At 40.9% G+C, this 27,453-nt stretch overlaps 1 protein-coding gene across 1 annotated transcript in view; it reads left to right on the top strand.

Annotated features, from left to right (window-relative positions):
• Positions 1-27,453, top strand: part of LOC139717615 (uncharacterized) — a 47,586-nt gene that overhangs the window by 14,506 nt on the left and 5,627 nt on the right. Inside the window, exon 4 of the mRNA XM_071629123.1 lies at positions 4,063-4,128. Coding sequence (XP_071485224.1) covers positions 4,063-4,128 — 66 coding nt within the window. The remainder of the gene's footprint in view (positions 1-4,062; positions 4,129-27,453) is intronic.

Below are 27,453 nucleotides of genomic sequence, written 5' to 3'. Positions count from 1 at the left end.
AACTTTGGGAGGGGGGGGGGGGGGCAGGAGTACTTATTGAAGGGGGAGAGGCCAAGACCAAGGAAAGCAGGTTTGAGCAGAATGGGCTAAACCCACCTGTCAAGCAAACTTACTTCTTGATGTCAAGAAACAAACCTAAGAATGTAAACATCCCTTTATTATATCTTTTGAAAGTTGATGACTAGTAAGAAATGATGACTTCAGTATCATTGTGGTAAATTTGTATTTATATAGTAAATGATTTTGTCTTTTGTGTTTTCATCATTTTCTCAGAACAAAATGTCGAGGGAACTCTGGAGTGACTAGTTCATTAAGCAGAAAAGTCAAATCAGGGTTATGTTCTTCCATTAGGCCTATGTGTTGGTGATAAGGAAATTGTTAATTGTATACCTGCCTGTATCAATCACATCGGTGCACTGTACATCGTCTGACAGGGCGTCAAGGTCATATATCGGTTCAATAAAAAGTATACAAGCCTGGTAGAAAGAAAACTTTCTCTGGACTACCCCTCCCCCATCGCCCATTCCTGTTTTCTGCTCTCCCTTGTGCTTCAATGTGTCCCTGGGCTGTTGTGGCCTGCCGTTTCCGCTCTTTGTTGCATTCACGCCACATCGCGGTGAGGAAATTGAAATCTACCGTGACAGCTAGCGAGTCGGTCGTCATCACCGGTTCTCGTCAACCCGGCGAGCGAGCAAGCGCTGCCCCGCAGTGACTTTGTACTTGTCACATGTCAACTCGATGGAAGGGGCGTTCAGTTTGAATGAAACCAACAGTGAGCAGGTCGTTGAGCTTGGATCATGTACCTGCCAATAAGACTGTTTGACAGCTGCTAGTGTCACACTCTTTTATCTGTGAAAAGGAGAAAAAAGTCCGAGTAAAGAGTTCCACTAACCTGTTGAGGATGGGCTTATTTTGCTACAACACACGTTTCCCATAGACACTTGCACGAGTATGCTCGGGACTCATCCTCAATGGGTTAATTTGTACACCTTGCTGCTGCAGCACAGATTTTTCATTTAGGCCCTATTTTTATTTCTGAGAACTTCTTGTTTCTAAATTGCAGTGAAAAGTAAAGCTGAAACTTCTGCTTGTGCACCATCAACCCATGTTAGTTTCATGCACTTGTCTCCTGTCGTATCGGAATTTATTATGACACATTCTGCGTGCAGACAATTTGAGATATATGCAGCATTCATATGTGCCAAAGAGTAATACAGCAATCGTAGATTGTGAATGGTTTTTTTGTGATGGGTTGATGTTTTTATAGCAAGTGGTTTCTATGCGAAAGACTTGTACACGAGAAGAGAAAAATAACATTTTCAAATGCAAAGAGGCCTGTGAGAAAACAATCAGAGGGGGAATTTTTAGCCATCACAAATGGAATTTCTCCCTGATGATGAACTCATTTGCCTCCAATTCTTTCCCTTGTCTGCTAAAGTGGTGACATACCAGACTAAACTATGTGAATTTTCTTTTTCTCTTTTTCCACTACTGCACGGTTCTGGTTGACATCAATTTGATATTTGGCGGGGTCAAAAAGAACATCCCAAGTGTACCGGAGAATGAGTCATATTAACCCACCTGGCCTTTCAGTGATGCAGGAATAGAATTACATTCTCCGCCAAGTTAAACCATTGTGACAGGGCCCCAAAGTCTGTCTAATCCATTCAAAAGCAGAATCAAACACAAATAGTTCTGTTAGACATTCCAATTCTTTTTCGATTCTCCTTTGTGTCAGAGTCTATGGAGTGAGACCGAACAGGTTGGGAATGTGAAAGCAGTTATGAGTCAATCAAAATTTCCCCCAGATCAGCCGATCTTTTCGGGGACTGATGCCCATGGTCTTTTGTTAACCCCGCCTTCTTATGTTCCAGCAAACCCGCTCCAGGCCATTTGCTACAATAGATGGAGAATTTGAAGAATGTCCTAGGAGTACAATGCCACAAATAACAACTCGAGATCTCTCTACTCTCTTTCCGTGTTGCCTGGGACCAAAGAAACATGCCCGCTTGTAAAGTCAGTGTGTTAGACATGATATTTTTAGCTTTTTGAATTTTTTTGCCGCTCTAAATTTCAAGTGCCCTTTTGTGACAGCACAATGAAATGGCACTACTTGTTGTGCTTGTCCTTCGTAAGTGTGCACTTATGTCAAATATCTAGTATCAGCTGTCAAACATGCTTTTTTAGTTCTTTTCTCCCCCCCCCCATCATGCAATCTATCTTAGCAGTTTGTTTTAGTTTTTTTAGTTTTTTAACAACATGTTCAAAAATGTGAGTAGAAAGAAGTCTGTCCATGATTGTTCTTTCATCCAAACTTTTGTTTGAAGACAATCAAATCAAAGAAATGTCTTGACCTTATTATGGTTATAATCCTAGCCTGAAACTAGAGAAACCAGTTGCATAGATAGGTTTGTACTAGATGTAAGAGAGCCTAAGAACCCAAGGATAAAACAAAACCCTTCATCTTCATCCCAGATGCTATAATTGGTACACAACAATACAACCGCAAGTCTAAAACACTTGAAGGAGTCGTTGATATGCAAATTTATCATGATAGCTGTACATTTCTTGTATGACGATTCCGACCAAATAAGGTTGTAGTTCATTTTACAAATCTTGAGTATGCCATTGCTTGTGGGAGCTGGATGACCTTATGGAAGGGTATGGGTAAATTACCATATTCTCAAGAGGCTGAATGTTGAAACAGGCCTTTGAGAACAAAACAAACAGACAGCAACTGCTCCGTCTACACATTACTAATCACAGGTGAAGATGACTCCTAATGCTGTCATGATATTGGCCAGCGACCCAGTGACCTCTGCTTGACAGGGGGTACCACAAGTGGTCTGTTTGGGTGACTCATCCCCGTTAAGCCTCCGCATGCTTGTCCAATCACAGAGCCCGATGGAAGCCAGTGATGGTCCCCTAATCTGAGGCTGACTGCTTTTAATGAATCCCATCAAATACATTACAAAAAAAAAATCAGACTGTGAATGAAACCTCACACACTCACACACACACACACACACACACACGTAAATGCATATATTACAGAGAGAGAATGTACACATAGAAAGAGAAAGTTTAGAAAAGAAAGAGAGAAATATATACCCTGTTCAGAGTTTCCATCTAGGAGGACATGCCGATGAAAATGAGCATTTTTCTGATACTTACTGAGCAGGGTGGGGGAGGGGGGTTGAGAGAAACCCTTGTTTCGAGTCCCCTTGCCATCTAGTGCGAAGTTGACACACGTTTCTATGGAAACTGTGGATGGGCATGTCTCAGAGAGAGAGGTGGCAGTTTCTCATGCACATATAATATGCGTACTCCACCATAAACAGTGCGGGTCACTGGAAGTGTATGCCGTGTTCACCGGAAGTTTGTGCCATGTTCACCCCAAAGACTGTTTAGAGTCCTCTCACCTAGCGCAAGTCTAGCACAACTCTCAGAGTTTGTGCTGTCTAGTGCAATCTTTTCCTCAGAGTCACCCCAGACGCTTTATGCCATGACTGTTCAGAGTAAATGGAGTTACAATATAGAGAGGAAGATATGATATGCTATGTGGTAAATTTGAGCCTGACAAAAGTAAAAACAGGAAGGCATGGTTTTTATTGAAAGATTTGATTACTAGAGATGAAGTGTATTCAACCATAGGAAAATGTGAGTGTAGTGGATGAAAAGCAGCTAAGCATTAAATATCTAGACAGAGTTAGCATTGACTCTGGGGTTTATTTCATAGAGAGGTTTACGCTTCTTGTAAATTGCAGCTATCATTGTTACCATGGTAGCAACTAAGCTCAGCTCTCAGTCTCGTTAATGCTGTTGTAGCTGCATTAAAAATTTCAACTGACATTTTGTTTCTGGGTAATGAGATGAAAAGCAAAATGTAGGTTAAATTCAACAGAAATTTATCGTGCATTGTGGTGTTTGACATGGAGGGAAAGGCTTCTCAGTAAGTGTCAGTGACTTTCGTTTTACCCTGGTGTTTCCCTTTTTCCGCCAAGACATATATCGTCAAAACTAAACTGATATATATTTCATCTGTCTTTTGTTTCATTACAGAACAACATTGTTCATCGAGATCTCAAGCTGGAAAATGTCTTGCTGGACCAAGACGGAGATGCAAAGGTGAGAATGTGTAGCAGTTTGTGCTTGCTAGTCCCACAGGAGCAAGTCTGTGTGGGCATTATTCTCTCAAAGCATCCCAAAGGAACGCAATGCATGTGTACAATATAGCCATTGCACTAACAATGATCATCAAAAGGAACATACACCCAGACTGTCCGGGAATCCCAGTGCACATTCTTGTGAACAGAAATGCGTGCATGATCCTGTTTGTAAGTAGTTAAATGTCGGACACCTAGGCTATGAAGCAAAATACACATTGTGCATGAAGTAATCACACAGGTTCGACAAGAGCTACCTCAAACATAACAGCAGTAAATACTCAAAGTGGGTGGGGATTCTAGTTTTATTTTTAAACAAATTTGTTTGATCCATAAATAAGGCACTCTGCACTATGATATTATTTGCACATACCAGAAACTACGTGCTACGTGCTGTACTCAATAATGCTAGAATGAGGGGTAGATCAAGGTGTTTGTTTTGCACATTCCTGTTCCATGCCTAATGCTGCTCATATAGACCAAAGTGTGTCTTTAATATGTTGCCACTCAAACATCACCATGGTAACCGCATCTGGCCAAGTCTTCAGCTGTGTTGTCACTCATCAGGGAATGGTTGTCTGGTGTCTTGTGACAGAGCAAAAAATTGATGGTGTCATGCGGGGAGATGTCAATATCAAGTTGCCAATCATCATGGCACGCCCCAATAGGAGACGTAGCATGACTTCAGCGAATTGACTATTTGCGAGTATGGTAGGAATTTCAAAACAGGGCAGAGCTACCATTGATTCATGCACCAAAAAAAAAAAGCAGAAAGAAAGAGAAATACAATTGTATGTTGTAAGTGTTGTTTGTGCAGTCGTGATACTAGATGTAGCTTGTTGCATATTTTTGTGAAAAGGACCAAGCATATTATGTGAAAAGAAGGAAAACATGATGATAGAATTCATCGTGAGGAGAAAAAAAAAAAGAGGTGAAAAGTCAACTGCATGAGCCAATTTTCATTTTCTTCTCTAAGCCTATCTGAACACATGTACACAATTTTAATTTGATAACATTTCCAAAAACAAGGCAAGTGTAGTGAATTTTAAGCCACACCTTTCAGTGTGGCTTAAAAGAACCCACAAACTCTTGTAGAAGTAGTGGCAATATTTAGATTGATATAGGCCTATCTTGAAACTGATTTTGCGTGCAATGCTCAGTTACTTCTCAGTACCTCGTAACTGGTAGAAATCATGTATCCCATTTTTGCTGTTGTTGTTCCCATAGAAAAGTGAAGAGAAAGAAACCAGAGTAGTGAAAAGTTTGAACAGCTGCGGAGAGGCCCTCGTAACACTGACATCATCTTGCCCTCCCACAAGTCTGAAACAATTCTCATTTGATGCCAAGAACTGTCACACTTGTCACACCCAAGGACAGAGTTTACTCAGGGAGGTGCCACCTCCCCTGGTTTTACCCCAAGAATCATCCTATATGTCCCTACTCTCCCTTTGTGTAAGTGTGTTTGGTACAGGACTTCATGTTCCATCATGTTTTGTGGGAAGCTCATGAATATGAATAAATCTCTCCCTTGTGTTTTGCACATTGTGTTTTACCGTGCAGTGCATTCATCTGGTAATTCGTGCTGACCCTAGTGAGTGCTGCAACTAAGCCCTGCCTGCTCATACAACGTATGGATATGAAAGTATTCAGACACAAATGAACGTTGCACGTCTTGTGTTTATTGAAATGATACTCTTACCATTGTTTCAATCTGCGAACATTCAACCACATAGAAACATTGTATAGCCGTACATCATATATCCATAGCAAATAAGTCCAGTATACTTTATGCCCAACATCAAGGTAAATCAAGGTAAATCAAGAGAACTCTCTGGTCTGAAAGGGGGGTAAGACCAAACAAAATGTTTCCACTTCACATGTCAATCATAAATCAAATTATTTTGGTCACCCACTGAGGATTCCAGTAAAACGCAGGGTGAGCTTGGTCGCATTCCAGGAGATGCTTCACTCCAAGATAGAAAAAGGTCCAGACCCGCGAACAAATTTGCAAAGCCTCCTTTTAGCAACTACATACCAGATGCAGACCTGTGAACTCTAAAAATTAAATAGGAAAAAAGTGAGACAGCAACCGAAATGGGCATGTGTGGATTTCTCGCCAGCAGTTTCGACAAGTGGAAAACATGTTTACTGCTTTTACCCAGTTTTCCCAAGTCTCCAAAGGGAATGGTACAATGTAACCACTTAAACGCGTTGCTGGAAATTGGAGCTGATGTGTTTTTGTTATCACAGTTGTAGTCTAGCTTTCCATGTTTGGTACAGATCACCTGATGTTATTTCAAGCTGGCGAAATGTCTGCCACTGAACCCTATGCACGTCATGTCAGCAGGTTAAGTGGGGGAGGGGCAGGAGCTGAAAGAGAAGTCTTCCAATGTAGGAGTTGGTAAATAGCAATCAGAGGGCCCTTTCAGATTGTCAGAAGAACCAATCTCTTTGTAAACTTGTTTAGAAGAAAGCTTCCTGCTACTCCAATATAATTTTGTTTTCAAGTCTGAAAGCAAACTTGACTGATGTTCCTCCCAAATACCCATATCGTGTTTGGCCAGTTATAACAGTCTGAGGATGTTTTGCCATCAATCTTTGCTGGATTCATGGTGTGCATTTGCAGTCTGAATGGTTTGATCTCTATAAAGACATTTGATCAGTTGGAGAATAGCTTTACCGTGTAGTCACCTCGGCTATGGTCACTGTTAGAGGATCATACTCTCGTTCGTAAGGGTACTTGTGAGACACCTGTTTCATGGAAGAACATTTATTTTGTTGTTATTAGAGTTTGAACACATTGAGAGACTGTCGAAGACACAAGTATGAACGAGTTCACTTGTAAGTAAGTCTGAAACCTCATAGCAATCAAGGCAGTTCCATGCTATGTTGCTCCCTGGGGATTGGGCTGTCTTTTGTAATGCATTTCTTTCACCGTTGTATGACATACATCAATATTATGCAGTGCCCTGTGGGCATATAACATTCTTGCCTGGAGTGTGCATGCAGTGACTTGTGAAATTAAACCTGTTTCCTCCAAATAGATTAGGATTGATAAGTCTACAGTAACCAACAAAAAGAAAGATAAAAAGAGCTTATTCATCCATCAGTATGATTTTTTTTTCCACTGGGGCAGAACATTTGCTGCATGTGAGTGGGCTCATTGTACCTTGAGGGTTCATGATTGGGAATATAAAACAAATAAGGCACAATAAACACATCCCCAGCAGTGAAAGAGCAGTCAAGTTCTACTACAGCTTGATTTCATTTACATTTTGTATGTTTTTTTGGACACTTCCCTCTCTCCCTTCTCCCCCCCCCCCCCCCCTTTATACACCAGAGACTCCAACTCTCCCACTTTCGACGGGAGATCTCCCGCCGAAAGCCCACTTTTGCAAAATCTCCCGTTCTCCCAATTGAGATTAATTTCTCCCGCCCTGGCTCTGTGTCTCCCGTTTGAAATGATTTCTTACTTTTTGTCTTTGTATGTATGTTGAAAAATAAGCCTTAGAAATCACGAGAGAGCATCAAGAACCCTAATTATTAAAGCTGCCAGGGCCCAAGCGGGCCCTGGAAGGAACTTTGCAAGGAACTTTGCAAGTTGGAGTCTCCTGTTTGCTAGGGGTTTCAGGCGGGAGAATCTCCAGATCAGAAGGTGCTTAGGGTTGGAGTCTCTGATACACACACACACACACACACACACACACACACACATTAGTAGAAATGAAAGATCTTACAATTGAATAGGAGTGATGCTGTTTTTCATAATTTCAAAGCAATTTGTATCATTTCATTTCAGACGTGGAGAATTGTCTCATGTTTTGATTGATGTGTCATTTTTTGGTCTTGATCTGGAGCATTTTACCGCATTTTCTTTTTCTCCTTTTTTTTTTCTTTCATGATGCTCAATCTGCTGATCCCTCACTCTAATTACTCAGCATGATGCGTAGAAAAGCGGGACTTCTATTGTAAGAAATGAACTCTGCTCACTGGATGGAAAGTTCCAAGAAAAGGAGCAGTGTGATTGAGAGGTTTACTGCAAGCAAATTATAGATTTATGATTGAAATGCATTCAGAGAAAAGTGACCGGTCAGGTTGACAGATAATGGGCATCAGCTATTCAAGTTTGCTGCCTTTGGTCATCTCATCCTTGCAGAGTGATCTGACCGCTGCTGCGTCCACTTTACGCCTCTTCAGGAGGGGTTAGGGTTAGCCTTGGTAGAGAGTTGAACTCCTTTATAGGGTCGTGCCTGCAGTTTCCGATAGCGTGTGTGTTCTCCGTTGATTCCTACATACCAAGGTTCAACGCTGTTTATCAGCACAGCCAGTCTGCGCTAGAACAGGAAGTCTTCTAATTCGCAGACCTCGACCAGACAGAGGAGGGGCTCTGTCTCCATGGCAACAAGAGAAATGTATTGTGATGCATCTGATGGTAACAATGCAAGTCTTGTGTGTTTATCCCTCTTGGGGTGAAAGTATAAGTTACAGGAAGGCCACTTCCTGGCTTGGAGATGCATGTTCAGGGACAATCGAAAGTGCCCTTTCAAAATGCTGTATGTTCGTTGCAGTTCGTTGTGTCATGTATGCGAGATGAGAATTTGTTACATGTGTGGTAACAGAAGACAAGTTCTCTTTTGTTGGCTCTCAGGCTCATTATCGCAGTCTGTTGAGACTCAGGCTTGACTCGGGCTTGAATGTGGCAAATCTTGGCTGAAAGTATATGGCGGAGTAATCTGCAAATTTTTCATTCTGATTCTCTCAGAGTAGACAGGCCTTCTATGAAGTCATACCAAGTCAAACTGCAGGCTTCAAATGCCATATCATTTTAAACTATGCTTGATAGTGTCACAATCTATTCACAAAAATTCTTTTCAAAAATCCACACTCAACATGACATGAGACTTAATAATTGATTTACAGTATTATCCTAATGGGACACCTTTTAACTAGCCTGCAGTAATGTGAAAATTCTCGGTAATGCAGGTAACCAGACTCTTGACCACAAATGATTCTGTGCTTCTCAAGTTTTTCTGACCAGCGGTTGTTCAGAGAAAGCCTTGTGAGCAATGCAGCATTTGCCAGCTTGGGTTGATGCAATGTATCGGCCTAGTCCAGGAATATGGTATTGGTATTTCCACAAAGTCAAATCAGTCTTTGTTTGCGCACCTGCTATTAGAGCAAGTAGGAAACCTAATATGACAATTTATTATCTGTCCTTCTGCCTCTGTCATTTCTTTGTTCAGTTTCATGTATTTTAGTTTGCATCCTGCTCTGCTGATGTCAAGTTGTTTCAGTTTCAGTTTATTTTATTTGTACAAATCAAAAGAAATGAATGTAATAGATTAACAACAGGTTTACTATGAAAAATTACAAAATGATATACAAACTTGTGTATTATATCTAATCTTACTCATAACATAAGACATACTGGTACATGAAAGAAATGAAGTGTGTGAACATTTACATATTTCATAGTGCAAGCGGAGGAGACTGTCATTGATTACCAGTGTGCTTGACTGGGATGACGACCTTGGAGAAACATAGGAGTAACATATAAAAAGAAAATTCAAGATTCTAATTGGAACTTAAGTAGTAACAGCCAAAGGAAAAACCAAAAAGAACTGTTATCTTAGATATTACCTGTAGTATTAGTGCAAACGTACAATCTTCAATGGAATATTTTTTTTTCCTGAAAATGTGTTGAGAAGCTAAATGAGCAGTTTTCAGTCCTGATTTTCACAGTGTAGGAATGGTGGCTTCTCTAATCTATGTACAGCACAATTTTTTTTGATTACATATTTTTTTTTTTAATGAAATGAAATGAAATGAATACAATGTTAAAGATGGAAAGAACATTGATACTCCTTGTCATTGACTCAAACTTGTGCTGTGATGGCCCAAAATCAGATATGCTACAAGATTATGTGGTGTGTGTTGCAACAGGGTGCAGTGTGCAAATCTGGGCAGCCAGATACACTGTACACCACTAATCACCAGGGTAGTCCTCTGCATATCAGCAAAGGGGGTCACTTCCTTGTTTGGAATGTAAACAAAGGGCAAATATTTGTTATTATTTGTCAGTGATACTGAGTCCTTGACTTTTTCATATATCATGCAGAAGATTTATTGTCCTGTGGGTTTCTTTTTTCCATAAACCATTAGTAGATGCTTTATTATGAATTTTTAAAAAGCCATAGTACACCCACATTACATACCACTTAGTATAAACAATTGGTACTCTTGAGGGATTTAGTGGCAAGTGAAAAGATTTCTAGAAATGGTTCAATGTGGGCATTTCTTAGCTGTAAACGCCTTCCAATTTAGCTGAGAAAGATAGAGATTTGCATCTAGTTGTTGAGGCATGGGCAAAATACATGTAACTTCAGGTTGATTTCGTATAATCTCTCTTTGGAATGAATATGAACATGTGAATGTTTTTGTCATGACATAGTAAGAAAGGGAAAGTGCCTTTCTGCAGTGAGCGAATGTTGGACTTGGTAGTCAGACTTTGTGTGTGTTTGGGGGAGGGGGTTGGATTGGTGGGGGGTAAGGTGGACTGGAAGTGATTAATGCGTCCTCCGAACATTTGTCGAGATGAACCGCAGGCAAACCAGTCTTGACAGCGAGCATCCTTCCGCCATATGCAATCTCTGCGAGTCAAACGTTGCTCCATTAATCAGTGTTTTTGTGCTGCCACTGTGGGCTTCAGCTGATGACCGCTCAAGGTCGCATATTTCCTTTCAAGTTCAAGGCTGCACGAGATGTTATCAAACAAAATACAGGGATTAAAGGGCCACTCTCTTTCAGTAACTACAATCAACCCTTGCTTATGTCGATCTCACGTAATTCGAATAATCGTCCAAGTCGAAGGTCTTTTGAAGTCCTCTTCACTTTATATTCTGTTGATTTTAATCCCTCAAAAGTTGAATTTTCTCAAAGTCAAAGCTATTTCTTCAGTCCAAATAGGTTCGACTTCAACATGATTTCACAGTTTGGTTGCTTGGGAAGACGTTTTCAATCATTTCAGGCATACGACATAAACAGGACATTTTCTCCATAAGATTGCTTGCAAGTGACAATATCAACGACATGATTGATGCCCCATGAATAAGAACGGCTCATGCAGCTTTGATTCTTGCTTAGCTCTTTCTGATTTTTGTCGCGTGAGATTATGAGAATGTAGAGATCATATCTTCGTGAAGGCAGCAGCAGAACATTGTGCCAACATGCCAGTCAATGTGCTAATCACAAGCTGTATCAAGTTACCATGGATATGGAGTTAGCAACTTGACGTCAGTTAGTCCTGTCATTCTTTTTTTTTTTTATTTATTCAGCCAAAGTATATGAAATGTTATTGCTGTGGGGAAGAATAATCAGTGGGCTTCCTTTTCTGCGATGAACTTCAGAGTAGATATAATCTATTCATGACTTTTCATCATCTGTGGATTTGTCACCTTTAGCTTGTTGTTTTTAAAATACTTTGTGTGATTGACTCGTAGGTGTATGGAATATCTGAAACAGCAAACATGAAAGTGAGTGAGTGCAGCAGATTTTTTTTTGAAAAGAGGCTGCATTTATCAACTTTCCCATGTTTGAAATGTATTTAAATACCCACTATCAAAACGTGTTTGCAAATGCCTTTCAGATCTTGTTACTTGAGTTGTTGTGTTTAGTAACTCTGTCGTGAGTAGATTGGGAGGCCTTGTCACTGTGCAGCTCCATTGCACAGTTTGACCCGAGGAGTGGAGATGTGTAGTCGGCAGTGGTTGGCGTAGGCAGGTCCGAACTATAAATGCATTACAAAACAACTTTGTGTTTATCAACTACTGTCAAAGTATTGCTAGTCATATGGTTGTACACTTTGGTCAAGTTGCACAAAATAGACCGTTAAAGTGGTTGCTTGCACCAGCCTGGACTTAAAACAGGAGTCAGCTGTTTGAGATCCAGGAACTTAACCGCTCTGACCATAATGGGGGTTTGTTTGTTTGTTTGTTTGTTTTTGTTGACACTTGTTTGCTGTGCTACATGTAGAAGTTCAATCTTGACTCTGTCTCTAGTTATGGGGAAAGAGTGTGGGAGAGAACATGCTCAACCTGGCAAACCACACTACACTACTGTTATGTTGTGCAATGGATTCTTGGCCATGTTCCATTTATGCTGTGAATTGATATGTTGTTGTGTTTTTTTTCAGCAAGGTAGTAGATATGGATGAATCAAAGGTAAACATGTAGAATATTGTTGTCACATACAAGCCATCAAATCTGAACGTAGTGGCAGTGTTGGTAGAATTAATGGTAGAAGTAGTAGCACACATGATGATAATGTGTCATGACAATCAATGTATGTGCATAATCACAGTTATCTATCAAAATGATAGAGGGACTTTGTCATTGTTTTGGACGCTCTGAGTATCGTGATCCATAGACCCTGGACCTGCAGATTTTCAGTTGAATAGACTCAATACTGAATTGATTTGTTCCAGTTGATTTGCATACTTGCTTTTTGTTACCATGGCACCTCTCGAAGCAGGGACAGTTGTAAAACTCAGTTTTTGCCTTCATCTTCAAGGATACAGGGGCAAAGTCATATCAATGTCAAATCAGAGATTAGAGATTTGTGTGTGTGTCTTTTATTTCACTCTCTCCCCCAAGCAGCTGGCAGAGTTATCCAGTAATGACAGACAGTTGTGCGAATCCGCCGTGATGCATGAATTACTCACGCTAACCTGGAATCCTCATCAAACCACGGCCAATAATCGGTCATTATTGTCGCGTGCCCTCTCCCACCAAGGCTGGTCATCATACTCGGAACAGGGGTAACCCTCGTGATATTAACCTAGGTTCCATGCTATCATGCTCTACTTTCTTTCTTTTGTATCATTATCTGTTCCTACTTGACTCAAGGGGGTCTAGTACGAAGAGACTACCACCCATCATTAAACTCCACTGCTCATGCCTATCGAAGGGAAGATGGTTTGGAGAGGAAGGGGCTGGGAGAGAAGGAGCAGGAGGAGAGGTGTTGATGAGAGTTTTTTTAACACCAGACTCTCTGGTTCTATGAATCTTTTTAACTCTTTTCCAAATCCTTTCTCAGAAAAGACTTGAACCTAGGCTACTACTAGATATCAAGACAGAGGAAATATTGAAGATGGAAGAAGAGCAGAGGGAGTGATGGACTGATGGAGGTAGAGAATGGGAGTGTTGAGGGATTTGATGATGCATTTGTTGGGGTGACGACAAAGACCTCTTCTTCATCATAGACGTCTTTTTCATCGTTGCCAAGTATCCAAGATGATTCAGTGGCAGTCACCCATGTGTTCAAGGTGCCTGGGGAGAATGGAAGCAGTAGCTTACCAGCAATACTGTAATAGCTTCTTCATCAGCCGATCACATACCGATTCCAGGTACTCAAGGATCAAGAAAAGTGCTGCCTCATAGGGCAAAAAGGCAAAGCAATTCAAGATTCTTAGTTCATTATCCCAAGGGAGGTTAATATATCCCCATTCATGCATAATGAATATTTGAATACATCAAAGAGAGAGAAAAAAAAGTCTGTCTTATGTTTTTTATTGAGTGAATTCGCCTCAGCTGTGATGATCACACAGACCACAGGTGATTCTCGGGCAGTGCAATAACCCGTCATTAATGAGAGGATGATGTCACCGTGTCGACTGCTTGTCTGCCGTCATGTGACTCATGCGATTTCAAGGGCAATGCGGGAATCACTGGCTACTTGCGGCGTTCATAGAGGACAACAGGCTTGTAAAGCTTAGCCATGTGGTGCATGCAGTCTGCCAGAAAAGGCGGTTTCAAAGTCCCTCCTATCCCCAAATGCACTGATCGTGACTGAAATGCATGCTTTAAAATCAGAATTTGCATGCACTTTACCAAGTGAATAGATTTCATGCCAAAAGCTGCATTTTTCTACTGGGAAGGTAATGCGTAACATTTTACAAATTCTTGAATGTTCATTGCACATCATTTTTTTTTCTTTTATTGTGTGTCTGAGCTCTTAATTCTGCTTCATCCATTCATGCAAACAGAATGCAATGTTCTGCTACTTTTTAAGTTAGTGTAAAATTTGATGATTCACTCCGCTGAGAATTTTCCTTTTTCATAATCAAGGAAACAAGACATATGTTAGAATTAGTGCATATATTGCAACAATAGGTTACAAAACTAATCAGTGCAATAATGCAATCTTTTTGTAACCTTTGTTTATTCACAGTAGGGGATCTGCAACAGAATTGGGTTAATTTTGACAGAAAGTACTGACTCAGTTGATATGTCTGAACTAGAGTTATATGATGTGGAAGGATTGTTCGTATTGTGGCATAATTATTCAGGGTTTTTTTTGTAGACCAGGGAGTGTATATCACATGCAAAGAATTATTTCTTTGATTTTTGCAAGACCAGATGATAATTTTATCAGAAATTTTACTTCTAATGGAATAATGAATAGAAGCATTCCTTAAAAAAAAAAAAAAAAAAAAAATGGGAGGGGTCACAGGATAGGTCTATTTGGCATTTACATTATTGTACATCAGTGATATGTCAATATTGTGTTCATGCTTGAGATTCGATGGATATTTCTTGAACTTTGTGATTGGGCTACAGTTAATCATTATGAATGTAGATTATGTATTCATTTTTTTTGCTTGTAGATAATGTGCTCAAATCCATTCCTGCTTATCTTCCCCTTGCCCTGCTCTTGAGAGGTAAAGAGCAGTCGCATATGATGCACATTGTAGGAACCAGATTGTTCTTGTTATGCGTTAATCCTTCCTTCCGCTATGATTGAGAGGGGATTTATCAATGATGGGATGAAGTCTTGTCAGACATTGCAGACAGGAAGTGGATCATCGCTTTTTGGATCTCAAAGATGACAATGTTCTTCTCTTTCTCTGACTTTTCTTTGCATTTATTATTTGAGGGTGTGGGGGAGGGCAGTGTTTATATAGGATATCCCTTAGACCATGTGCTGTTGTACGTGCTTTCTGGACTCTCAGAGGGGGGGGGGGGGGGGGGGCTAAACAAGTCATAAGTGACTAGGGAAGTGAAGAGGGCCTGGAGGGGGAACCTTGGATTGTAAAGGGGGAGGACCTCACGTTTTTCATCACATGTCTCTGATGACCTTTTTTCCCTTTGAGTGACCAGCCTAGTCTTGCCACAAGAAATTTGAAGATATCCGTAATTTTTCTGCTCTCTTTTGCAAATAAAATTATTGCACTGTATTTGCATACATAATCCAGATAATCAAGTCAATAGGTGCCACAGCCATCAGCACCAGAGCAAACTGTTGTCACACCCTTCTGTTCCAGCTTGTAGAGCCGCATGGCTGAGGTGTTGGCCTGGAATCGAGACTATCCCCCTACCCAGTTTTGAGCTGACCTAAGCCTGGCCTTCCATACACTTGCTTTGGGGAGAATGAGATACAACATGCTATATTATTAATTGGGCTCCAGGGACAAAGAAGATAGTGTGATGAGGGGTTGGAATCTCTTCTCCTCGTTTCTCTGACATGAAGGCCATGCTTTATGTCTTGTCATTACTTCTCCACCGCATCGCCTGAGGAAGCAATTTGTACTCCCCGTCACTCCTCTTTTCATGTTTGCACAAGTTTGCTCATGTCTTGTTCTGGTGCATGATTGTAGGTGTCAGCACTTGAATACCAAGGGGGCTTCCTCAACCAGTGAGTTCTCTTTAGCAAATGTGATTCAGATCAATTTTAACAAGTATGGGGGGGGGGGGGAGATGGGAGATGGGAGGGGAATAAGAGTAGGCAGAATGTGAGGGTGACATGGTATGAGCGTTATTGTCATCAGATGTATCTTTTGGATGTGAGTCAACATCGGGAGGATGGTATGGTGGAGGAGACACAGTGTACCACAAGTGGGTGATTGTGGCATTGAAAAGGGATTTAAAGATGTCTGCATGATGATGTGTAGGCCTAATCCATATGGCTACGAGCCAATTGATGGTGAATTGCATGAATAATCACCTGATAGTGACTCTCTGTCCTTTTAATAAGTAAACTTGGGCTCTGTTCAGTGCTAAAACTATGCAACGGTTTGACTTGCAAAAAAAAAAAAAAAAAATCCTTTTAATTTTTTTGTGAATTGACCCTCCTTCCCAAGCAAGTTGAACATTTCATCAAGAGATTTAATATAATAGGGATTCGTTCAAATGTATAAAGTTTTAAAGATCCACTGCATCATTATGATGGCACACCATCAAGGGTGCTCTAGAATGTTCTGTTCCTGTGTGACATTTTATCTATATGGAACATGCATCATAGAATGAGAGCAATTTATATAAAATCAAAAGCCTGTACAGAGGACATGTTGAAAATGTGATGTAAGAATGATCCTTGTGATGTTGTCTTTGTTAAGAGACAGTTCCATGGCAGTAGAGCCATTTCCTTTTTCCTCCTTTGCACCAGCCTGCATTAGCGCGTGGTGTATGAATTTCATAAACGCTTGTGGTGCATTGTCTGTGTTTGAGGGTCACAGCTGTGTGTATTTATGGAAGGGGAAAGCTAGCATACCACTGGCAGATGGAATGGTGGGGTGAGGGTGAGAGATAGATAGGCAGGCAATGGGAGAGATGAGATGATAGATGAATAGAAAAAGAGAGATAAAAGAAAGAGAGGAGGAGATAGAGAAAGATATAGAGAGAAAGTGAGAGACAGAGGCAGGTCATGGACATGCAACAATGTGTTTGCTGTGTAAAAATTATGTACTCTATTACTTGGGTTACATGCATATGCTGCAGTGCTGCATTGGTGTCAAGTACAACTGGTCATTCCTTTGCTTTTGTATTTCAAATTCAAATGCAAGTTCTCACTAATGAACTGTTTGGTATTATTTTCTTTTTAAGGAAAGTGACCAAGGGAGGTAAGGTGACATATTATTCACTATCATATGATCAGATGTTATTGCAAACATGACGCAAGTGCCAGTGCAGAGTCACAGTAGACAGCATTATAATAGCACCTCGGGGAGTATGGAGTATGGTATGTCTTTATCACATACATCAAACGTCATGTATACAGCATGCTTGGGACAAATGTTCTCAAAGATGCACAGGCAGTCTGGAAATGGGCCTATACCAAAGGGGTGTGGGTGGGAGGAGGGGGTAGGATTAAGTTGATAATTGCCTTATGATTGCAGGGTTACTCCACATCTTCTGAAGATCAGCATCTGGGTGACGTCATAGGAAGGCAATCAGAACGGGATGAACCAACTAAGCTGTGAAAATTGAAATTCTCGTGGTAGCAGCCCATCAATCATAGAGATAGCCTTTCCTCCTGACCCAGAGAGGCACGAGACCAAACTCTTACACGCCCCTTTAACCCTATCACCACTTTGGAGGACCTGCTTGCGTGCATACCCAATGGGCACATTGAGATGGTGGGGCTAACAGGGTTAATAGTGACCTCACATCTCTCTATCTGTCATTTCAAATGAGGAGAATGAGACCTACACATGTATACTGTCCACCCACTGACTGGTATAGCAGACACCAAGGCAGACATAGATGCAGATGTAATAACTGTCTGTAGAAGCTCGTTGGTGGATGGAGGGGGTTACTCAATTGGTGTTTCAGACACCACTGCAGGGTGCCCTCCTTGCCAGCTGCTGACCCTATCTAGGTCGAAGCACTCTCAGCTCCTTCCATTTCTCCTCATCCTCCTCCCCATCCTCTACCTGGAACCACCCAACCCAATCTCCCATCCCCCAACACCCCCTACCGAGGACCTGCCTCGATCACTCCCTCATGATGCAAATTCTTCAGGAGCCACTCTCTTTTGACATGTCTATTTTATCAAGAGCTACGGTTCAAGACTGCTATTTTTAGGGTTTGATTGGACGTATGTTTACAGTATGGACTTTCACAGGCACCCCTCACCATCCAACAAGTCATAAATGTTTTATGTTATTATCCATACATCGCTACTATAAGACACATGTATTATGTTGAGTTGGCATAAATACATGGCTTCCAATGTTTGTTGGTATGACAAACTAGCTCAGTTGCTACCGCTACCAGTCAGGAGCAATATAAATAGGTTTGTGAAAAATGAAAGAGGACTAAGGGAAAACCATTTGGCCTTTCATTGGATAAATTGTGCTGCCAATTATATTGATTTAAAAGTTCTCTTTAACAGTGTCCATGAGAGCAAAGAAAGGGAAAATTTTCTGCAGACAAAGGAGTGGGCGTGCTGATCTGTGAAATGGGAGAGGGGGGCGGGGTGGCATGTGTCTGTCCATGTGCATCTTGAATACTCCCCAGTGTGTCAACACCATGTCCTTTAGACCTTCAAACCTTTTAGAGCACTGGATACAGTAGCCTCTTTTATGTTGCAAGGATGTCAGTATGAATACTAGACATGTGCTATTACATGTGCTCTCACAAGAATTGATTGTGTTTTTCTGTCTAAGGCTTTTGATTATAGGCTCTTTAGAAATCCAGTCAGTGTTCCTTGGGTTGAGCAAGGACAGGTAACACCCCCTTCCCCATCCTGTGATTACATTTAGTCCTAACATGTAGTAAAGCATTCTCTGTAGTTTGTTTGTCATTCATGTTGCCCATATGCCTTACATTCCACTCTTCCCCAACCCCCTTTACCCCCTGGCTGGTCCTTCAACCCAATTCTGGTGAACTCTCTGTTAAGATCACTTAAAAAAAATAACAGGGCCTACTCGAAGAGAAAGAAAAAAAGAAACAATGGTTGTTGATCTACATTCAGAGCAAGGTCTGACAACCATGTGTAAAAGATAAGCGGGGTTATATGACTGCATTTTGTAGTATATTGGTAGGATGACTTTACCATCATACACACAGTGCTGTCTAAACAAAGTTTGATGGAAAAGGTAAAAAGGGACACTATTGTTATTACCAGTAGTAATAATGAAGATAAATAGGTGTGTTCACAAAGTCCTTAATGTGCTCCTGAATGCTCTGTAAAATCCCTTCACCTTATGTGAAATTATAGAATGGAAAAAGTTGTGGTCATGTAAGTCACTTCATGTAGAGTCCAGTAGTAATCACGGGTTGGTAGGAAATGCATGGCAGGAAACACAGATGAGGCTGGTTTATGTGGGAGGCATTGAATTTCTTCCGATGACCTCAATACCATTATCAATGCTAGGAATATTGCAGCAAGTGTCCGGAAAAGTTTTGGTAGCATTCCCTTTGAAGACCCCACCCACCCCCACCCCCATTGTCAAATTGTATGTTTCGATGGCATCAAGTGGGTGAATAGTTTGTTTCAGTTTTAACCACCATTGGGTCATTGGGTTATAAAATGCTGGAACAAACAAAAATGCTCCATTGATTGTCTCAAATACTTTTGAATCACAAGGCAAATACATCTGAAGTGCTCATGTAACTTTCTGATTATAGCTGTAGAGTTGTGATTGTGATACGAGTGCCTCTTAAGTTTATCAGTCCATATTATCCACTTTCTTCCTACAATGTAAATCCTCCACAATGTACCGTAAGTGGAGGGAGGTCTAACCTTTTTACTGTTTCATCTTTCCTCGGTGTGCTTTGGCCATTTCTCGTTGCCAGCATAATACTGTATGTTAGCCAGAAACAATATCTACCAGCTACGTATAAGTCCAGTGGCAAGTTTCCAAGTAAAGTAGAAGTGTGGGTGGTTATGTAATCATGACGAGTTCCTATCATGTCTGGAATGATTGCATCACAGCAGCTATGCGAGGTCCTTCTTCACCACTGGATACCGACTAAGGAGCACATCCGTTTCTTAAAAACGCACAACGTCGCCGCTGATGCCGCTGTGAAGGTGGTGGAATGTGATGATGAACTCCTGTCAGGTGCGGTAATTAGCATGACGACGTCAATGTCTTGTTTTAGACCAGGAATGTATTCGATACGGTTGGCAGGAATCTCTCGCGTGCCAGCTGCCCGTGAACCTCATAGCTAATTGATGTGTGCTTTGATGCAGTAAATTGATTAACTCCTCATCTGGGTCCTTTGTACCACCTTACTGCTCAAGCTGTTCTGTACCTCTCACCCCACCCCCCCCTTCTCTCTCTTACTTGACGATTTCTTGATGGTGTGACACATGCTTTATAATGATACTTTGTCGTTGCTTCTTGCGAGCAGTTATTCTTCTGTGATCATACTTACACATAACAACCGCAGACTTTATTCATGCAAACAAATAAGTCATAGGCTTTCAATCTGCCTTGGGAATTAAATGGCATACTGTACTTGTACTTTACTATTAAAAAGGATTAAAAGTGCCTGCCCCAACCCGAACACACCCATTTTAAGTCAGGTTTACAAATCTTTTCACCGTAATGCGTGTAACTAGGGAGAAATGGTCGTCACCCTGCGGTCACGTCTTCCTGTCGGGCACAGTTAATCCCCGTGTAAACTGAGAGATGTGCTGAGTCGCTGTCATTGCCACGCTCTTTCCACTCCTTGCTGGTGATCTAACGAATATCAAGATATAAGTCTCGAGTACCTAGCAAAGGTATGGAGTTGGGGGGGGGGGGGGATGGGATGGGATGGGGCGGCAGAAGCACAAGATGACAGGGTGAAGGAGGGGGTAAGGTAAATGGAAGGAAAAACGAGACTGCAGGAAGTGGTGATTTGAAGCAAATGTGCTGCCCTCGCTTGCTCGAGTTTTTCCGGAGAGAGCAAGGCAAGCATGAGCCATTGATACAGGGATGCAATGAGTCATGGCTTTTCTGTCTGACATTTGAGATCTGAGTAAGATCTCAGCCAATCTGTTGGGATTATGGGGTTCCTTTGAATTGGGTTTGCTGCGCGGTATGTTTCCTAGTACATCTCCATGTGTATTGTGTGAGGGTTAGAATAATATCAATAAAAAGGTATTTGTTTCTTGTTCACACACATAATGTAAGAAAGTTTTGTCCCCCTAAAAAATTTGGCTACTTTTATTCTGTGATTCCTTGTCAAAATTATTCAGGTAACCCCAGCTACATAATGATTGCTACTTTTTTTTCATGATTTTCAGGTCTTGTTTCTTCTGCTTTATGACAGCAGATTCACGCTGTGGTATCGCTACAGTGCACCAATTTCTCTGCAGCAGTATGGAATGTCTCATTTCCGCCTAGCACCGAGAGAGTAAAAGTGAAATGATTGCAAGAAGTTAATGCTAACTGGCAGATATGTACTCCAGGGAAACTCACTCACTTGGCAGGAAAATAGGCAATTCCTGTCAAAGGTGCACCTTATTGGAAGTTCAGTCCCCTCCCCCATCACAGTGTTGTTGCCACGAGATGAGAAAGTGAACTGAAAAATGATTTTCGTTTGAAATCTCACTTCACTGTGCTGTAGGACCAAATGTTGGTCATAATGGGGTATGTATGCTAAAGATCATTCCAAAGCGTCATATTTGAAAGCAGTGTGTGCTTTTATATCACAGACAGCAATAAGTGTGAGTAAGTGTGAAGTTATACCACTACCATTTCATATGCTTCTATTCTGTAATTACACTGGCTTATCAGATGGATGCCCAAGTCTGTTTTTGCTTTTTCTTAATGGTTGTTTCTCCCTGTTGCCATTCCTTTTGGTTCAAGAAACGTAATTGCAATGCTGAATTACAATTACTGTTACAATTACAATTACAATAACTATTATAATTATCATCCTAACCTATCATCCTGAATCTAATCCTAACCATAACCCAAACGTTAACCCTGAACCTAACTTTAACCCTAATATCTTTACTCTAACCTTATCACTAACCAGTATTTAGCCTGATGTGTGTGTGGGGGGGGGGGGGGGGGTGTTAATTGCCCTGATACACATCAAAGAAGATGGGTATCCATGGGCATGAGCATGTGGATGACCCTGGACTGAGAATGATGAACAGTAGGATGAAACCGTGGAAGTGAACAGGAGAGCTTGTTCAAACCGTGGAGCTATTGTAGCTCCATGTTCAAACAATAGTCTGAGGCCTCGCAGCTTGGTAGACAGCGTGCCTGTCAGGACATCATCCTGCCCTGCCATATTGTCCTTTCTCATTGCGCATGTAGGGTGTCGTCTGCCCAGAACCACTTGCTGTGACCGTATTCCAGGTCTCTTGTAATGCCAGGCAGCTGAGGAATGCGCTTCGGTCTGCTGACATTTGTTTTCCCTTCATCTGCTAGCATATGATACGACCTGTCAGCATACCTGAAATATCCCAGTCTTTCCACGTTACAAAAACATTTTGAAGCGATATTATTTGCCCCAAGTGCAATTCTTTTGTTGCACTTGTCACAAGTAGATGGCCTTGTCAAGAAATTTGGACTAAATTAGGCTTTAATAGAATTGCTGAAACCATTGTGGAGCTTTCCTGGAAAAAGTGGGTGTTTTCTTTTATCTTGCAGTGCTATTTTGGAATACTTGGCTATTGACGTTTCAAGCAGTATGCCCGTGGGGTATTGTCAGACCTTAGGTTTGATACCTTTTGCATGTTTTTTGTGTAGTGTAAGTTTACTCATGCAAAAAAGGAGAAGAAGGATTTAATAATTTTCCAATATTATCCCTTAATGCATATTTGATTGATGACCCATCCTGGTATGAAATAACAGTGTTGTGAGTCACCACCCCTCTCAGTAATTTAGCAGCAAAATAATCTCTCTTTGATCCAGATTGTATTTAACCTTCCTGACATTTTTGACATCTTCTTGTTTTGTTCACTAGCATTGAATGAATTGGTAGAAACAGTGCACTCCATAGATGAAATGGCCACATTTTCAAAATTTTACCAGATTGAGAGAAACTCTGAGAATTCAGACACTCACGACTGTCTCTTTTGACATATTGTTACAAGTAAACGCCCATTAATAGTAGTTCCCCCAACCCCTTCCCAGCCACTCAATTTGAAGTCAGTACAATCATGGACCTAGTTTTGCTAGGTCCATGGTACAATCTACAGAGGAACCAGGCCATACATCTTGTAACATGTGTTTACTTTCTCCCTAGTGATAACTGATAATGTAGACACTTCTTGTTATTGTTGTTAATGGTATTTTTTTTTCTATAAAGCAAAGAATGAAAAATCCTTGGGTGGAGCAATCACATCTAGGGCCCTGTAGATTCCTGGCATAGCAATCTATTGTTGTATGCTAGTAAAATGTGTGCATGGCACCTGCTAAAATCTACACTAATACCATGTCAATGGACATATTGTTGTTGTTGTTGTTGTTTTACTGCATTGTTCCCTTTTGTGCCAGCTGGAAGTGCTTCCAATGGAATTTGAAAATGGAGGGGAATAGAATTGTGGGTGGCAGAGTAGCGGACTTTAAAGGATTGTCACTTATCCTTGCAAGTGATGAATTTATGCAGCTCCACAATGAAAGGATGAATAAATGGTGTTCTTTTGTTACTTGCATTTGGTGTTTCATAGTCATTCAACCGTGAGTCCTGTTTAATGAGATTAGGATTTCAGTAAGAAACACCACAAATGAAAGCCAGTGCTGCTTTGTGTAAGGGACATTCAAACCTCATTTGTTAGTTTTCTTTGCTGTAATCCGTGTAGTGGAAGTACGAAGTTTCTATACACCGCACCCACTGGTTAACTACTTTTCTGGGCCACTTTCTTTTTAAACTCCCACAAGCCTCCATAAAGATTTTGACTCTCATCTGTATTGATTATCATTGACTTTGATCTAGAATTTGAGATTGAGTGATATCCTTTAAAAAGTATATTCAGTTACAGACATTTTTTTTTTCATTATGTCAGCTGACTTCTAGCACAAACTGGATGGAGTACCAAAGCGATGATGTCACTGTCTTTTGTTATAGCTTGGGTTGAAACCAGGTGCAATCATGGTTAGGAACAATAGTGTTCACCTGCCCAGGCCAGGTGAGGTTGTTTAATAGAACCAGTTTCCATGGTGATGAATGGATGAATGGCTATGCAATGACATCACACTTTGGTACTCTATTGCAGTTATGTAGCATCAACTGTTCTACCCTGAGCTAACCAGCTGAAGTGATCCACTCCAGATAACCAGATAGTGTACATGGCATGATTATTTTGCATTGTAGTATCAAGGTATGATACCAATTTAGGAAATGTGATACCTGCGGTGGAAATACAATTGGGACAAAGTCATGAACATAATTCCCGATCAGGAAGAAGAAGTCATGTGAATCCGCTCGGTTCACGCGACAGTTCTCCAGGCACGCAAATCCTTCCAGTGAATCACCCTGTGCCCAATAATCATTCTCTGTCGCGTTAAAACAATCCCAAAGTAAAGAGATGAGGATATGCCGTAAAGGATGGAGAATCTCCCACATTAAACTGTTGTCTAAAGCTGTTTCCATGATGTGATGATTTTGGAGTTGTCAGGTTGCATATCTTGCTTTCTTTCATCATTGGTCGCTGCTGACTTACTAAAAAATTCTATACATTTTCATTGTGTGATTATCACTAAGTCAGATTATTCTTAACTTTCATACAAATGTGTTCTCTCTTTCATTACTTTTTTCACACATCAATTTTTCAAAGAAATTGGTAAGTGTGGTTTTGCATTCTGAGAAATTGCATGCTCATATTTGGAAGTAACGAAACTATCTTTGATATTATAGATCCCTAAAAGAAACAAGAAAATGATAAATTTAAGAAATAGAAAGGGACATTAATCATACTTTGTGTCATGAGAAATCTTGGTGTATGCGACATTTGAGAACTGGATGTTGTTACAAGGCATTTAAAGCTTTGACGATTAAACTCTGAAGGTGTATACTTACTTTGGGTGAGGCGAAACTTTGCGAGCAAGAATTTGAGTCGAGGAAAATCATGCTTGATCGTAGACTTGAAAGCATTAGTGTGCTTCAGGCTCTGTCCCTGTGTAGCCTTTATGTTCAGAGAGCCGACATTTGGTGAAACGTGATATGCAGAGAATGTGACTCTACATCACAACCACACGTTAGGTTAGGTAGGCAATACCAACTGTTCATGCAAAAGTTGGTCAAGAACACCCCCCCCCCCCCCCCCCCCCCCCAAATCCCTGTGGTACAAACCTCCGCCTTGCGCCCATTTCCATTCTGGGGGAGTCCAAGGCAAGGGTTAAAGCCCCAAGTGTGCGGGAATCACATGTCAATTACATATGAAGCAGGCTAAAGGTGTGAGCCATGTACTGTGTGTTGAAACAAACAGGAAAACAACTGTGTTCCGCATGCCTTAATTTCGTGACGTGATGCGAATGTAGTTATTTTTTGTTCTATTTCCTCAAAAACTGCTGCATGGTAGATGATCATCTGACATTCAGACCTTCCTTTGCAAGGAAGCCATTTTGAAATCCAAAATCTACTGTCTGCCGGCAAAAATTACTGAGTATCTAATTGCATTGAAAAGTCACCTCTCTATAAAAAACAGAACATTGTTTTTGAGAGATAATGGCATCTGAGGAATCAGTGAAAGGGAAAACCAAATTATGCAGTTGATCTTGTCTGGCATCTCTAAAGCATTTGATAATAGCCATCTCAATCACAAAACCGTGACGTATCTCTGGATGCGTGCCCTCCAGCTTGTGGTGAAAGAAGTTTGGTCCATCAATTTCCAGTTTCTGAGAACTGTATCCAATTAGTTCTTCTGGATGATGAGAATCAAGACTTGAACAATTCAAGAAGAGTTCAATCACCTGAAGAACGGATAAAAATTTGACTGGTGCCCTGTCTTGCTTTAAAGGTCATATATCCCTTTTGCAAATGTCACAGAATTTTGAAGGGTTGAATAATAATGTCTCCCAGCAGCGTGTATGAAATCTTACAGTAATACACCTCAAGAGTTTGTGAAAAAAAGAAATGAGAAATTTACCTTTCACTTGAAAAATATGCTTCCCTTTTGTATGTAGAATTAATTTAGGGTTCGAATAAATTCACTGGAAATCTATAGTATAGTTTCTCCCTCCATCAGAAAGAAGTCTCCAGTTATATTATTCTGAGGAATGCTCAGAATTACATGTACCTACCTCTACAATATACCAGCTTTAAATGAAAGGAATCAACATAAAATTTTCAGCATTGCAAATGGGACACACAAACTTTAAGCTGGCGAAATATATCATGTGCGCATTCCTAGGAGACACAGGATTCTGTGGTAATCCTGCCATTTGCCTTTCTCTCTCTGTCTTTGACAAGGCAATAAAGATTTCTTCCTGCGAAAAGGCCAGAATATTGGCAGTGAGGGCATAGAATGACAACAGCAGCGGGCTTACCACCTCACTGGTGGGAGTCATCAGTTCATGACAGATGTATCTTTCTAATCTTAAAGAATGATTTTTCAGTCTGAACAGACCCCCCCCCCCCCCCCCCCCCCCACTGATCATGTGCATTGTTTATTCAAGGGTTTGACAAGGGTGGCCATGGGAATGAGTTGGTTGTCCATTTAAAATTTTGTGTACCATGCATTGCATTTTGAAATCTGAATTTCAGTCTGTCAACAAATCTGATGATGTAATAATCTAGATATAAAAGATAAAGATTCTATTTTATGCATATCATGCAATCTTCTTGACATGGTTGCTTGTCTGGTGACGAAAGATGGCTCGGGCAATGATTTTAAGCAAGGAGCATAGGTAGATGTGTCACGAACATTACGTCACAGTCATTGTTTAGTCCAACCGCACGTTTTCAGCGTGCCTAATCCTAAAAGGCTACACCTAGCAGCATATCAGCATTGTGACATCCCATTCAAATGAGCATGCCATGCCACATTTGCCATTTAAATCATGTTTAAGTAAGCTCCAATTTAGATTTCCCTCACCTCTGCAGCCCACGTACGTGTTGGTGAGCCTGGCTGAGCAGGGGTCTCCCCAGATGAAGGGGTGAGGGAGAATGAGGGGGTTGGTAGTCGCGAGGGATTCAGGAAGTAGGGGTGGGGCAAGGTCATGGGATGGGCTGTTCCTCCTCCTACACCCTTTAACACAACAGGAGATGGCTGGGTCATCAGCTGAACTCAGAGCCGTCACTCAGCACACAATCCAGTTTTCAAAGTTCTCCTGACATCAAAGTTTAATGAAAGAGTCTGCCATTTTCTCATCGAAATAAGGATTAACATCTTTCTTCTTCTTTTTTTAAAGGCTCTTTTAAAGGAAGTAGCTTTGTGGAATACATTTTGATTATTTTGTTGTTAGTGATGTGGAGTCTGTCTGTATAATGTATATGACTCTGCTTAATTTGTTGGATTCTATTTTGTAGAAATTTGGGTATCTAACTTGGTACAGACAGCTACAAATTTGATAAGCCGATGCCTAGTACAAAATGTCAATGATAATGGAAAGCATGTTGCA

This window comes from Diadema antillarum, unplaced genomic scaffold, assembly GCF_040938485.1.
Source record: "Diadema antillarum isolate AM-2024a unplaced genomic scaffold, OU_Dant_1.0 scf00000078, whole genome shotgun sequence".
NCBI lineage: Eukaryota > Metazoa > Echinodermata > Echinoidea > Diadematoida > Diadematidae > Diadema > Diadema antillarum.
The sequence above is the reverse complement of the archived record's forward strand: the minus strand, read 5'-3'. Positions and strand labels throughout refer to the sequence as shown.